The sequence below is a fragment of the Diorhabda carinulata genome, chromosome 10, assembly GCF_026250575.1.
Source record: "Diorhabda carinulata isolate Delta chromosome 10, icDioCari1.1, whole genome shotgun sequence".
Classification (NCBI taxonomy): Eukaryota; Metazoa; Arthropoda; class Insecta; order Coleoptera; family Chrysomelidae; genus Diorhabda; species Diorhabda carinulata.
Genome location: NC_079469.1, coordinates 13269646 through 13285884, shown reverse-complemented (window position 1 = coordinate 13285884; position 16239 = coordinate 13269646). Strand labels below are relative to the sequence as shown.

Genomic DNA, 16239 nt, shown 5'->3' with positions numbered 1-16239 from the left:
ATATAAATAGTACTTACCTAAATTGAGATTTAATTTTATTAGGAGTGAGTTTCATTTGTTATTTTAAATATATCTATTCCAAAGTCATATCTTTTTATGTTCTTTTTCATGACATTTACAAAAGAATATAATGTTTGAATACTACCATGGATATGAATAACGTCAACCCGTCAGCTAACTTGGCTAAAAAATCGTGCTAGCTGAATTATTCTCTTGTGTATAGTCCTCTAATATATAAGTTGATGATATGATCAATGTTCATTTTTTTATATAATGATGTTCATTTGCCAGAAATATTACAAATTATTTCAATATACAATATTCAAATATTAGGAATATTTTGATTGTGATATAACTTTTTAATATTCAATAATACAAAATCTAATCCCATAAATAAAAACCTAACAGCATTAACATTGAAAATTATTTTTTCTTCCTTCCCACCCTTTATGAAGTTCACTTTGATCCGTATTTAAGAGAAGTTTTTTAAACATACTTTCCATATAATCTACGAAATAAATCATTTTTAAATAATCTTATACATTTGAGGCAAGTAATTATATAGGTTTGCTGCAAAATAGTGATGACATCTTTGACTGAAAGACTTATTTGATCGGATAGTTTGTACATTAGAACTACTTTTTGACTTCGTATTATAGTTATGGTCAATATTACGTAGTATGAGTTTATTTTTGTAAATATAGATTATTAAATTATATATATGAATAATAGATTAGATGAATAAAGTTGGGTTTATTATACATAATTTCCAAGATATTTTTTCAACTCATCAAGTTGTCTTAGATGCGTATAGTACATTCCATCCCAGTCCAAGAAGCCATATTGGATTCTAGATTCTACAAGAGAGTAGTAAATGGTTTTGAGGTAATTTTTGTCTAGGATATTAAAGAGATATTTAAACTTGAAAAGTATCCCCTTTAAAGTTTTCGTGATGTTATCAATATATGTCCCAATTTAAATTTTCATCTATAATTACATCTAGGTACTTTAAACATTTTGTCGTTTTTATTTCAATTATTATATCTTGATATGTATGTTGCTATTTTATTGCGAGACTACATACATACCCACCTATTTACTGTTTTTAGAAAGTTTTCCTTTTCTTCATGAAATACTTCGCTACCTCCATTGATATACCCACAATCATATACTAACAGATAATAATCTAACCTTAGCTAACCAAACCTTTAGCTGTTCAAAAACCTACCCAGATTTTACATTTCTACGGTATAGATAGGTTTAACTGGTATATAAGAACAAAATGAGGCTATGTGTAGGATAAACTGTTAAAATTTCCAGGTATAGAAGAAATACAATTTTATTTATAGATTTATAAAGCTTTTATAATTAATTCATGGACACTCCTAATAAAACATACATTCGTTTAGCGAATATTCACATCTTATTCGATATTTAATACATTCCATTGTTAATAAAAAGTATTCTCAACTACTTTAAAAATTGACCGGAAATAAGATGTTACTTTTTCAAATAATTACACTGGCACAATTTTTAAAAATCAAACTTTAATATGAAATTAAAAATAATAAATTAGATATGGATTAACAGTAAACTTTTCGTCACCTATTATAATAGTACAAATTGCATTTTTCCAATTATAAAGAGAAAAAGAAGTTCTTTTCTTAAGAAAACTTCGTAGAAAAATATTTTTAAAATTCAACATTAAAATCCCAATGGAAAACTGTAGAAAATTAGGTTTCATCTTGCGCTGTTTTGATAATACGAGTTTTGGTACTAGCTTATCCATATATTGTAAATTGTTTTTGAAATATAATAATTAATTGTGCAAAGTCTCGAAACTATTAAAATAGATAACAAAAAAGCGTCAATAAATGCAATAAAGCGGAAGTATAAATAAAATAATAAGATAATTTTTAATTAGTAAATACACATCACTCGCGAGCTCTTGAGGCATTGCAAAAATACTAGAATGGTGTGATAGTCCACAGTTTGGTATTACAGTCTTGTCCTACAGAAACGAGGGTGGTGTTGTCTACCCAGGCAAGTCTCGTCACTTGATTTTGAGCATGAGCATCTAAAATAAAAACAGTTTGGGGCTAAGTTGAAATTTTTGGAATCGTATTTCTAAATTCACACGACAAAATTCAGGAGGTGGTTGCTCGTATTAAATTAAAATGGGTGTTTCCTATAACAAAGTTTCCTTAGCCCATCCCTTTGCGAGATATCATTCTTAAAAGGTGGTGACTAAGATTGAGTTTTCCTATAAATATAAAATGTAATAAGAGTCATAATAAATGCTGGAAATAACCACCTCTAGCCAAAATACATGAATGTATAGCCTACTTGTTATAGATTGCTGTACACGTTCAAAGATTTGAGGTGTATTTCTTAAGGTGTCACACGTTATTTGAATATGATTCTTCAAATAGTTGATATTAACTATGGGTGTTATGCAAACTAATGATTTAAGGCCAATGCTGGGGCCCTCCTTGACCAATCCAACGCCAACGGTTGGGATATGTCTGCCCATAAGTGATTAATGTGAAAATTTATGATAGATATTCTAGGATAATGTACCTTGTCCGGAAACTATTCATTAATTAAAAATTGAGGATTTTGTCACATTTCGTGTGTTAATTATTCTCAAAATCTAACTCGTTGAGGAAAATCTCTAGATAAAAGAGCTTCAACCCGCTGAATGTGGTGAGGATATAACTGCTACTCTTTTAAAACTCACACAACAGATGACTAGTTGATATTTAGGGTGATGGTGGCAATTTTTCTAGTGCTTGTTTTATATCAATTTCATTTGAAATTACTTGTTCTACCATTATATTTCAAACTATCCGGAAACGACCAGAATTACTTTTCAACTTTTGGATACGTGTTTGTGAATACGTGCAAATACGGAATTATGAAGCGTCATTCGTTGAGGATATTTTTCATCACAAAGACGTGTAGCATGTCGAGAATTACCATTTGCCAATCCATACACAATATGCATGTCGGCCATTTGAGCGTTTGTATACATGTTACAATACAAAGATAACGCAAAAATAGCAATCTAGAGGTGGGCATTTCCAACTTTTATTAGGAATCGTATAACATTTTATACCTATAATGTTTTCCAACAAATTTATTAAAAAAATTAATAATCATAATGTTTAATTTTTTCTTGCATCTATTCGTTTTGGGAATAAAATTTAATAGTTTTAAATATTTTTTTGTTCTTTTGAATATCCATTACTTAATTCTCGGCCAATTCCACTTTCGTTTACTTGGAATGCACTGCAACTCACTGTTTGGATCTAAAAACTCATAACATACTTACTTTTAATAACAATATGTTTGGTAGGCTTCTCTACATGCCATATGATAATACTTGTATCTAAACTACCACTGGCTACTAACTCAGAATCTGGTGACCATGCTACACAGTTCACTCGAGCGTTATGGAATCCCCATTCTTTATTATTGGCAAGCTGAAAAAATATATAAACATATAAGGTAGTGGAAAATATTTTGTGTAATATAGAAATATAAAATCGCTACACATTTTAATTACAAACTTCCAGTGGAAGACCAATGTACAAATCTCCACTCTTTAATTATCCCACGTGTCTGTACTTTTAGCAGCACAGAAATCTTCTATAAGTATCAAAATACGAGAAAGATGTATGAAGAAATATCACAAAAAATGATTTATTTATTTCATTGAAAAGATTATTTGCAACAAAATGTGTCAGAAATAACTTTTATGCCGTAATGATTTGGAAATCAAGTAGATTCTAAAGAATAACGAAATAAGTCCCATAAATAAATAGTATTCTAAGTACATGTTAGTAAAATTTAGTGATCAGAGATATACAAATATCATTAAATAAACAATTTATTTACTTACAGACTATGTAATCCAATAGAAGCATTAAAAATATAATAATTATCAATAATGAAACATAATTACAACAATTATTGTATCAATTTTATATTCATAAACTTGTAGTTTTAAGAGACTGAAAGCAGCTTACTCTTACATGATTTAAAAATCATTAAATTATTAAAATCATAAATAAGTACGATTAATGGAGATCCAGAACAGTTAGAAACGTACGCTAACATTCTTGATCATGATGGAACATACCAAAGCACGCTCTAGAACATTGCTAAACATTGGAAGCCCTATTAATATCGGGATATAAAAACGAGACCCATCGTGGGTTCGAATGTCAGATTCTCAACGTGAAGGGACGTGAATAAAAAAAAAACAAACCAGTGAAGTGTGAAGTCATGCTGAGCTGAATAAAAATCCTAAGTGTGAAAAGTGTACTTAGTGTATTTCTCAATGGTCAATGGTTTATTATCTCAATGAGATGATAAACTCACAGAAGATGACGAACAGATTTGAAATAAAGCAACAAGGATAAAAATAATTCTCCTAGCCAGAAGAATATTCTGAGTGTGAAGAACAGTACATCAATTTTTAACCTTAGAATGCGTGAGGGATTAACTACCAGAATCTTAAACTTAAAACCTGTCGATTGTCAAGTACATACTTTCGACAAACATTGGAGGTTAGTTTATTAAACGATTTGTGACATTGCAAACAGTTTGTGGAATAAAAAACTTTAACAAAAAAGACAAAAAGTAATAAGTACTACAATCTTGGAGACAATTTCTGCACCTACATAATCTTATTTAAATATCAACTTTATCCACCAACGCTAGAGTTTTAGGTTTATCCACTTTTATTTCTATAAACTGTGTAGTCAACACAAAAAAAAATTGAGATTCCACACATATTTACGGAGCTATTAATATAGAGGGCTGAAAGTGGTTTAAAAATAATACGCAAACATACCTTATAATCTTCAGTACTATATAGTACCACTTTCCTATGACCATCACTTGCAACTAGATACTTATCATTAGGAGAGTAAGCTACATCAATAACTGGTCCTAGATGACTCAATTCAGTCAGGGGTTCCAATTTATTGTCTTTTAGTTCGTATATATGGACTTTATTATCCATGTTTCCTCCTACAGCTACGTGACCTATTAAATCAAGATTAATTATTTTAACAGTATCTGTTGAGAGCATTGGTTAAATTCGCAAAAAATCAGATAGGATGTAATTGTAATATTGTAAACTGGTATTATTTTACTTCTATGCACTTCCTTTTATTACTGGCAGCACCACACACATAAATCAAAGTCGTTATAATTCTCACAATCATGTAAGATGAAAATTCACTGAACAATGAAGTTTTAAATAAAGATTTACTTTAAAGCAATCCACAAGACATGGTCAAGATGCGAGAAATTGCTAGCTGAGCGTATACAGAACAAGAAGTTGTGACTCAATACATCATAAATGGTATACAAGACGATTCTTCGAGTGAAATAGAACTTTATGGCGCAAAAGACTAATAAATTTAAAGGAAAACTGAAACTTTATGAACGGATAAAGAAGAGTAAAACAACCATCGAATATATTTGGGCTGACAGTACACAACTTTCCACAGAATTGCTTTCATAATGCCAGTGAAAAAAAGATTGAAAATAAGATTTTACTAACCTCTGGGTGAGCAACTAACACTGGAAGGTTCATAATCAACTTTCAATGCACTAAGTTTTTGATTATCTTTTGATACAGTAATTTCATTAACACTACCAACTACAACAATGTTTTCTTCTTTCAATATGTCCATTCCCCTTGGTTGAGAAGCTAATTTCAGATGTTCGGGTTTGTATGTATTACCTATAAAAAATGAATTTGACCAATATCAGTAGAGCTCATTTCACAAATCTAATAAAATCAAACCTTCAAGATCAATTTGTTTCAAGCTATCATCAATTCCACATGTATATAGTGTTCCTTCACAAACTCTCATACCGTTGATTTGATTTCCATGACCAGTACCTTCTACCCTGTCATTTTCTCCAGTTTCGGCGTTCCAATTTGTAACGTTGCCGTCATGCGAAGCAGTGTACATCGTTGTTCTGTCCTCACTAAGTGTTAGTGCGGTAATAGGTTTATTGTGTCCCTTGACTATTCTATAAAATCAATAGAAACAACTATTTTAAGTCTGTAGACTATTTCATTATGAAAGAATTGATTGTGTTCTTCAAGAAATTCAATTAAGTTAAGAAATAAAGGGTATATATATATGAGATAAATTAAATCACTAGTGATTTTTTACTAGACTATTTAATTAACAAGGCGAGGTTGAGAACTTTATATTCGACAGAATCAGTGGAAAATATTTAAAAATATTGAATTTAATATCTGAAGGTAAATCAAATCTGTTAAATAGACTTAATTTTATTAATTAATTAATAATTTAATAGACAATTTGCTACACTTTTTTGCATTCAAAACAATAAAAAATTACTTATTCTCTACTATAATTATTATAATTCTGCAACTGTGAAAATTTTGAATTGTACGATTGGTATTAGGGGAATGGTTATTATCATTGACTTAATTTCACTTTGTGGTTTTTCATCTCTATTTTCGGCACTCTGTTGTAGCCGCTCGTTTGGATATCCAGATCGTTATTGGTACTTGAATATCCACGCTTAAACTCCACAAACCCGTCAAATATGGACGATTTTTCTAGAGAAGTCATCATGATACTCTAAAACCGACCTCAAAAATATTTTGTCCACTTAAAAAACAATGCAACACAGACAGTTTTTTGTACTGTTTATAAACCTCAGTGGTTGTTGTACAAGGAGAATTGTGCAGAATTCCAAGGTGAAAATCTTACATTACCTCCTAGTAAAAAAAACTATGAATGCTTTTTTTCTCTTTGAATGCCTGTTTTTTCGGTTTTCTGGCTTAGTTAAAAGGAGCCATTTCAAAGTTTGTGATGAGGACATCCAGCAGAATGTGAAAATGAGTCAGAACCTTTTAGCATACAGTTGTCATAATGAATTTTCTTTTATATATTTTTTATTCTTGTCATTATATTAGCTATTTTTCTTACCTTAATGGTTTGTTTGGATCGTTAACATCTAAGTAGTTGATGAATCCTCTCAAAGACACTGTAAGAAGATAATTTCCTTGCCACAAACAAGAAACCTGAAATCCCCAAATTATCAATGACATAACAAAATATTCGTTTTTAATAAAAATACATATCTTACATTTATGAGAGTGTGAAAACTTTGGATATGTACAACAAGAGGATTTGTTTTAAGTGGAAAAAATATACTTAGAGTAGTTCTACTAGCACTTTTTCCAGAAGAAAACAAATAATATAAATTTAAAACGGAACGGAAGTGAGATTTAAGAGAAAACCGCGACAAAAAGTTTAGTTGCGATATTAAGTGACACTTTTACTAGAAAATGCAATGCGTTATGAGGGATGCTATTTAAGTTTTGAGATAGACAAATAAAAACAAATATTTATAATTGGATATTGCTCTATTGATCTTCAAAATATTCTCCATTAAGATCAATAATCTTTTGTATATGCATGAACCAATTTTTCCACTCGGATTGAGGTACCTCCAAAACATGTGATTTGAATGCATCAACAGTTTCTTCAGCTGTAGAAAAACATTGACCTTGCAGTTTATTTGTGACTTGAAGAACTATCTATTCGATATTTTCACTGTTCAAAAACGTGTTTGTTTGAACTAATGTGTGAGAGCTCACATTGTCACTGATTTTCTCGAACACTTCTGGCAAACCTTATGTACCATTCAGAATTGACCGTTCTACGTTGCTATAATGGAACATGTCCACGTTCAGCATTAAAAATGTCAAACTTTATGATGGCAATGTTATATTTAACATATTCACATCGATGTTGCCATATCTCAAAACCTTCGCATGAGATTTTTCAATAGCATGTAGATCTGGGCTTGTTCAGTGTGTTATAAAAACATTGTGAACAAACATGAAATAAACATTTTAAACTTACTTGTTGATCGTCAACTGTACTACCTAATACAAATTGAGATACGACTTGTCTAGTTTCTACATCCCAAAGTTTTGCTGTCTTGTCACCACTCGCAGTCAGTAACTGTTTGCCATCAGGACTCCAAGCTACTCCGTAGACTCCTCCAGAATGGGCTGGAGCTCCTACTTCTCCGACTAGATCTGAAGAAGCACCATCATAGAGATAAACTTTACCATCGAATCCTGCTGAAGCAAACAAATTGCCTGAAGGTGAATACCTAACAGCTTGAACGAATCGTGTATGTTCCTAAAAAAATAGAGTTTAATCATATATAATATGTAGGAATCGAAATCATATTTTCATATTATTCTTTGAAATAACATACTATTTCCAAGAGCTTCTAAAACTTTTTGTATGAGAAAAACAAATCTATTACCTGTTTTGTCATTTTAAATTTGAATGGTGGCCCCTCAAAAACTGCAACAGTGTTATCTTCGGATCCAGTGATAAGCCTAAAAGGTCTTGATGGTCGAAAATCACAGGAATTGATTGGTTTAGACTGACCAGAAATTTCACCAACAGATGTTCCAGTTTCAGACATAAAGACATGTCCAAATCGTTCACGTCCTTCTCCAACTACCACCATTCTCTGATTATCCGGAGACCAAGCAATGTCCTTAATAGGTCCCCCGATCGGATGAAATTCATTTTTGAGAATGTGTTCTTTATTGACTGTATCCCAAATTCTTATTTTACCAGATTGATCTAAACAAATATATAAAAAGATTTACTACTTCTACCTACTTATAAAACAGAATGTACTGAAAATGTGTGCGGGGATTACTAAAAACGCAAAATATACAGGGTGATCCATTCAAAATAACAAAGCTCATTACTTTTCTGGAAAAGGGAAAGATCTGACAACAATGTAGATACTACCATAATACCGGCCGTATCTCAAGATTCTTAAGCACAAAAATTAATATTACGTTTCTAAGATATTATATTAATTTTACAAATTACATACACTAAAAATTATATTTATTGATGTTACTACATTCAATATTCTTACAAAAACTGACACAAGACCCAAATCAGTGTTAATTTGAGAAAGATTATCATCGTTCGACAAAATTATATAATTTGTATTAAACATTTGATGGTAACTATTAAAGTTTTAAGATAATTAGCAAATTTTACTTACCCCCTGAAGCTATGTAAAAACCACTAGGAGAGTATTTAGCAACATTTACTTGGCAAGAATGTTCAGTGTAAACGTCGGCAATTGATGGATTCTGAAAAAATAGTCTGTACTAATACATTGGGCAGTGTGTTATATTAGATATAATCCATGAATATAGTAATAAACTATTTTTTGTGTGCCCCTTGAAAACAAGCTCCTTACATACAAAACCGTATAAAAGCCTATATGGACAACCAGCTATGGGGCTCAGCTAGTAACTCAAACCAAGAGATCTTACAGCGCTTTCAAAACAGTGGGTTGAGGACCTTAGTAACTACTCCATGGTACATCCCCAACAGAATAATAAAGAGAGAATTGAAAGTTACCAGCATCACAGCATATCAGCAAATATAGACATAAATACGAAAAAAGACTAAGGTGTACCCAAACCTTTTTGCTATGGAAATGTTCGATTCCCTTGGTGAAGTGCTCAAATTGAAACCCATCGACCTTTTAGATTCTAAATGTTTTTGTATAAACTTTTTCATTAATAAATTAGGAGTTTGAAAAAAAAAATTGGGTGTCTCATTAGAATAAAGTATCACAAAAATAATTGTTATTGTATATTTTATAGAACTCTGCAAGTGGCTACATAAAGAAATATTTCTTATTTAGTTACATTCCTTGAACTTCACAAGTTAATCTGAATCATGGATCGTTTCGTTCCTTCCTTCAAATTTTTCAGGAAAAATAGAACACTAAGTACTTACCTCAATATTTCTAATAATAACAGAGTTTCCATTGGTATATAAAAAGTTTTTCCCTTTAGGATCCCCACCCAACACAAGTGGTTGGCCCCGCTGAGTTCTTGGAAGAGCAGCATAAATACTTTCTGAAATGATAAATACGAATGTAATAAATTTACTTACTAATCTCATAAATTATAATAAAATTTAACAAAAAAAATACTTACTTGAGGCATAAGACATTTTCCAATTGTTTTGCTTTTTGAATTTAAAAGGTGTGCAAAATTAGAGGTTGTTTTATCACTGATATTACCCACTTCTTAGGATTTTAGTATGAAAGTTCTTTTATTATTCCTTTCTAATCTAATCTGTGAACAACCGCTTAGCGGTTATGTTTGCCATAAAAGGGTATGTAGAATATGAACCAGAAATCTCGACTTGTCATTTTTCAGGTCTGACGTTTCTTATTTCTTCTTTTTTAACTTTCCTTGTTGCCTTCTGAAACAATTTACCTAAATCCGATGATTTGACAGGTTCGTTTTCTCTTTTTGCTCAATTTTAGAAATCAGTATTCACCTTACATGTTTATCTATGCTTAATTTTCAAAAATTACTTAATTGGCCTATTAATGTGACTTATGGTTTTTAGTACTTTTGTTAATTAATATAATTAATTAACTATATGTAATAATAATCAAACACCTAGAATCTATTAGACAACGGAATTAAAGTCTAGAACACAGAGAAAAACAGATCGAAGCACGAAGCTAAAGTAATAAAAATATAAGTTGTAGGTCCCGTTTTTGGTAATTTCCACAATAAATTAGCGCGATGTGCGGAAAATATAATAAAAATCTCGTTCTGGGTTAGGATTCGCAATCAACTGATAAGGATAGGTGATACGGTTGATCCCTGATTATAATTTCCGAAACGCCCCAATATTTGTAATACAATCACTGTATTTCGAATCAATAAATAAGAGTCTAGCGTTATGTATAAACAAGGTTAGTGCCTATAAACAAGGGCATAAGTATAATAATATACTAATTAATTATTCTTTTATCTATGGTCCAGTAGGTCCAGTACTCGCCATTTTATAAATTGGCACAACTTTTTTCATTCGAATATTATCGATGGTTTTAAGCTATGAATTGAATATTGGGTTAATGCAGGTAATTACTAGATAAACTTCATTCAACTAGGATATGAACAATTATTCAATTTCTAGAGATGCGACGTTGGTTACAGTTATTTATAATACTTTATTATATATTTTTTAAAGGAATTGTTGCCCATAATAATATAGAAACTCCAAAAAATATAACTAAGCACCCACCATGTAAAGCATGTAGGATTTTTATAGAAAGTTTTAGAAAGGTAAGTATAATGCATAATATATATAATCATTTTATTCAACATTATCAGGGTTTTAATGTGGTAGTGCATAATTCATTATTCACATAATACTTTTACAATAATACATTATTGTAAAGTATGGAACTACTGTGACAAATGGTTTTTTTCTAGAGCCTTTCTTAATCCGCGGGTTAATATTTTTATCTGTAAAAAACCAATTTCAACTGAAAGAGACCCAATAATACATAAATGTATTTTGTTAAAGACACAGAAAGGTCGTCTAAACTTCAAATTTATTACTCGCTTTAACTTTGCCATGTATACCTGAGTATACACACGGCGTTGTTCTAAACAGCCGCATGTATCTGCGTATACACACTTTATTCTCTACATAAGACCACATATATGCCAAGCAAGCACACTTTGCATTATTTTGTTATGGAACTTATATAGCTAGGACCTGTCTGGACTTGAAAATTTGCTTTATTGAAAAATTTAAAGTATTTTCTTTGAGAATAGAATACACATGAACAAATAAAAAATCGATTATTGGAAATAAAAAAAAAATAAACTGATGGCGAAATGAAAATATCTAAATGTTCAGAACCTACCCCGGATCATGTTCATTGTTGTTCAGAAACTGTTGGGGTCATAGTCATATGATAGGATCTTTTCTACCGTGGTAGGTCAGTGGGTAAATGAGTTGATTCAATTATCCATGATTTTATCAGCATTAAAATGCTCTCTCTGAACCCAACTGACTATACAACCGACAAACAACATTCAAATGAAACCATTTCTACTTTTTCTCATAGAATCTATGCTGCTGATTAACATGTCTGACCAGTCAACAGCCCCCATATTTTTATTGTAGTCCACTACACAATGGTTTTTCTTATATTTTGTCCTGTTTTTCTATCCAGTTCACATGGGGTTATTTTGTTTTCAGAGTTACATCTTGGTAGTCTTTCCATTTCAAAGCTAATAGACTTCCACTAATTTTTCAAGATATGTCCCCTTTATGTAGTTTTTCTTTATGGCCTGGCATATCTTTCCGATTCTGGCGCACTGTCACACAGGTGTTAGTTTTTCTGTCGAGTAAAAAAAGAGATAATGAAGGGCTTTTATAAAAATTACCTTTGTAGTACTGTATCTAGATATGGCGTCATTAATTTAGTGACAACTTCTTTAATTCCCAGAAGATTTTTTGTTATCAATATCTGTTTCCTTTCAAATGTATACTTTAAAATCCAGAATATAGCCCGTCTCACAATCTCATAATGGATCAGTGGAACAATATTCATTGTAAGATAATTTTTTATTCCTTGGCATAAGTAAATTAAATGTTAAAAATTACATAAAACTCTGACCTGTCAAGATCCTTCCAGCTTTTTGTTTTTTCTGCTACACAACGATTGGTCTCACGCATAATTATATCAGCAATGTAATCTGTAAAAAAATTTAAAAAGTAATCTATTTAAGTTTAATTTTGATCGAGGTTCATATCTGGATATATTCCTCTATAAATACATGTTTCTGTGACTTACATTCGTTGTCCAGTCTATTTGTACCCCTTCTGATGACTGTGCTTTCACAATTCCAATGTTTTTCTAAGACTATAAAAGGCAGGGGAAAATAGGTTTTTACAAAAAACAAATGAAAAATACTATTATCAATGAAGGAACAAGACAAAAACTAAACATCAAAACGTAAAACACTTTCACTTGCCATATGTACAACAACTGTCGAATTATTTCAATAAATATTTCACTAAACTAAAATCTGAAGCACTCATAGTAAGTAATATTATTTAACAAGTACGTTGTAATTAGTTTGACGCTGGGTACATAGGGAAGACATTTCAGTATTTAAAAAATGGATTAAAAGGTCATCAATGGGACAAAAATATAAAACTGCATTATCAAACCATGAAATATCAAGAAAACATACATTCAATTATATAAATTCAATAATTCTTGAAACTGAATGAAATACAAGAAGATAATTTTTTGAAATGGTTCACATACAAAGGAACGAGAAAGCTCTCAATGATAAAAAAGACCTACACAAATTATAGTTGTATTCATCTACTTTTATTATACTACTGAAATGCTTAGATCAATGGGTTTTGTACAGAAATATATCGTATTTAAATAGTGATAAGGTAATATGATATTAAGAAGCTTTCAAAAATATGTGCTCTAAATTCTTATCTTTCGCAGTGGTACTAATTTTTTTATCAACTATTTTTTAAATAGGGCATAGATCGTACAACAAATTACAAATTTGAAGGTGGTGATACTGCTTGGGAAGAAGAAAAATTGGGCAGCTACGCTACCAGCGAAGTGCGTTTTATAGAAATTCTTGAGAAATTGTGCTCCGAACTTAAAGACGACAAAGATCAATGTTATCAACTTTTAGAAGAATTGGAAGAAAGTCTAGAAGAATGGTGGTTTACAAAACAATTCACAGAGCCGGATTTATTCAAAGCCATATGTATAGAAGATTCCAAGGTTTACGTTTTTTCATTTATAAAATACGTCAATATTATTTCAATAATTCAAAACTTCGCAATTTATAAAACTTTTATTTAAGGTTTGTTGCCCAAGCTTACATTATGGAAAAGACTGTACTCCATGTCCTGGTTTCCCAGATAACATTTGTAACAAAAATGGTAAATGTAAAGGTTCTGGAACTAGAAAGGGGGACGGTAAATGTCATTGTGACATTGGTTATGGCGGAGATTTTTGCGATAGTTGCGCAAATGATTATTATAAATCATACAAGGATGAAAATAAATTATTATGTTCCCCTTGCCACGAATCCTGTCTAGAAGGATGTAAAGAAGCCGGACCTGCAGGTCAATTTTATGCTCTAATAATATATATTTCATATAATTTGATTTTATTGTTTTAGGATGCAAATTTTGCAAATCTGGTTGGATAAAAGATGAGGAAAGAGGTTGTATAGATATTAACGAATGCGAAGCTAAAAAAAGTCCTTGTTCACCTCTACAATTTTGTGTTAATACAAATGGAGGTTACAAATGTTTAGATTGTGATGTATCCTGCGCTGGTTGCACTGGAGATGGTCCTGATATGTGCATTGAGTGTGCTAGTCAATATTTTAGGAAGGATAATTTTTGCATAGGTAAAAAATACTTTTATACTTGGCCAAAATATTTGATAAAGACCGTAATTAGGTCGATATGTCAATAGTATTAAGAAAATCATTACAATTAAAATAAGATACATATAAAGAAAGGTCTAAAAATCGAGGCATTTATATTTAAGATAAAGTAATGCACAAAATTCATTAAACACACTGCCTTGTCGCGTAACAGTGGCCTCGTCCGTGAAAAGAATACATTTTCAAAAATTTGTATTGAAGGCGGTCCTTTTTTGTAATGTTTGACAAAAATCCACTCTAAGCGGTATATCGTCTGGCAAGAGCTCTTCGACTTGTCCGTAATGATAAGGATGTATCTGTTGCTCTTTAAGTATCCTCCAAGTGCTTGGAGAAGACGTCTTGCCACATTCCTTACGCTAACTGTTGGATTTTCATCAACTTCATTTAAAATAATATGTTCTTCATTAATGGTTCTTGTTGTTCTTTATCTACCAGAATTAATTTTTTTAAGTCTCATATTCTCAATTTCTCGACAACTTCGAAGAAACTTTTCTGCATAACTAGTCACATCTGCACTAGAGTTTCCCAAACACTCCTTAAGGTTAATAACTTGTATTCATGTATTCACAATTTGAGCACAATTTGATAAACAATATCTAATTTAACAAATAACAAGGTTTCAGAAATGTGATTATTATTGACCCAACGTCATAACTACCAATAAATGACATTTGTCCAAGGCAAACTTAGAGAAAATACTATTGCCGTGTAAAATGTAAAGTTGAATAATTATGGGTGTCTTAGTATGAAACAAGCAACAGTTTGAGTCCCAAAAACGCAATACACTATCATCAAATTGTTGTTTCTTTCATACTATTGCATCCAATAGCTTAGTACCCATACTGATTAGACCTGAAAATTTTAGAATAAACGGAAGCCGTCAGTCTCAATTTTTTCAAATGTATCAGTCTTATCGATGGGGTCTAATTTACGTGTACCATATATTTTTAGCCCTGATAAATATCAATTGAAAGATCGAAACGTTTGCATTTTAAAAAACTCCTGGACAGCTTTATTTTGAGTCCTCAACCCGGAACACCACTCGATACTAGGAAGGACAATAATATCAACAATGACATTAACATTAATTATTGAATTATCGGTATTTTCTACAATAGTGATTAAAATTAATGGTTTAATAATGGAAATAGTGCGTTAATTTGGGTGAACGGTGTATAATATTTATAGAGTTTCAGCCTATATTTCGTTGTATGTTTGCCAGTTGTATATATATTTTTTACTCTTGGATTACCATAATTCCAATGAAAAATAACTTCTAACAAGATGTCAAACAATGAAATTATACGTTATTTATTTAATCAATTTTTTCATTTTTAGATTCATCCGAAGAAAATCGTAAAAAAGTGGCTTTTTTCACTAGATATTTAACGTATTTGGGTTTATGTATAGCAACGTATATAATACTAAACAAAAACACATATATTGCAGCCATTGTCGGCTCTTGTGTAGCTATTTATATATCAATATCTGAATACACATTAAACTGGAAAGTTGTTCCAAATGCCAATTTAGAGAAACAATTATCTGATCACGTTATGAAGGCGTTCAGTAACCACTAATTATTGAAAATATTCTTTGGACAAAACTTCAATTCAAATTGGGTCTTTTACTTTCAATTTTTTGGTCACTTATTTTTAAATAAATATATAATAAAATCTTCTGGTGTTGATTTAGATGTTTGTAACCCAGACACGATTATCCAAATTATCCTCAAATATTCTCTTTCCACCGGATTAAGTTTATAATTATAACTCTAAAATTATTGATTATATGGCCAAAAAACAAAACTATTTTACGATTACCACCCTACCATTGTGACTCAATCCCATTGA

General features: G+C 30.8%; 2 protein-coding genes across 3 annotated transcripts; one reads left to right on the top strand and one right to left on the bottom strand.

Annotated features, from left to right (window-relative positions):
* Positions 1-1323: 1323 nt before the first annotated feature.
* LOC130899049 (actin-interacting protein 1) lies at positions 1324-10330 on the bottom strand. Its single transcript, XM_057808728.1, has 11 exons — positions 10070-10330; positions 9867-9988; positions 9118-9208; positions 8350-8678; positions 7935-8219; positions 6993-7087; positions 5825-6057; positions 5579-5761; positions 4862-5055; positions 3335-3485; positions 1324-2077 (listed from the first exon to the last, which is right to left on the bottom strand). The coding sequence occupies exons 1-11, from the start codon at positions 10083-10085 to the stop codon at positions 1968-1970; spliced, it is 1809 nt and encodes a 602-aa protein (XP_057664711.1). The 5' UTR covers positions 10086-10330; the 3' UTR covers positions 1324-1967.
* A 255-nt stretch (positions 10331-10585) lies between these two features.
* On the top strand, positions 10586-16076 carry LOC130899047 (cysteine-rich with EGF-like domain protein 2). Of its 2 annotated transcripts, none has more exons than XM_057808726.1 (7): positions 10586-10845; positions 10916-11013; positions 11070-11218; positions 13456-13710; positions 13793-14057; positions 14114-14347; positions 15725-16076. In XM_057808726.1, exons 3-7 carry the CDS (start codon positions 11072-11074, stop codon positions 15964-15966), a joined length of 1143 nt encoding a protein of 380 aa, XP_057664709.1. In that variant the 5' UTR covers positions 10586-10845; positions 10916-11013; positions 11070-11071; the 3' UTR covers positions 15967-16076. The 2 variants fall into 2 exon arrangements, with proteins under 2 accessions (XP_057664709.1, XP_057664708.1); XM_057808725.1 differs by having other exon boundaries at positions 10791-10845; positions 10919-11013.
* Positions 16077-16239: the final 163 nt, after the last annotated feature.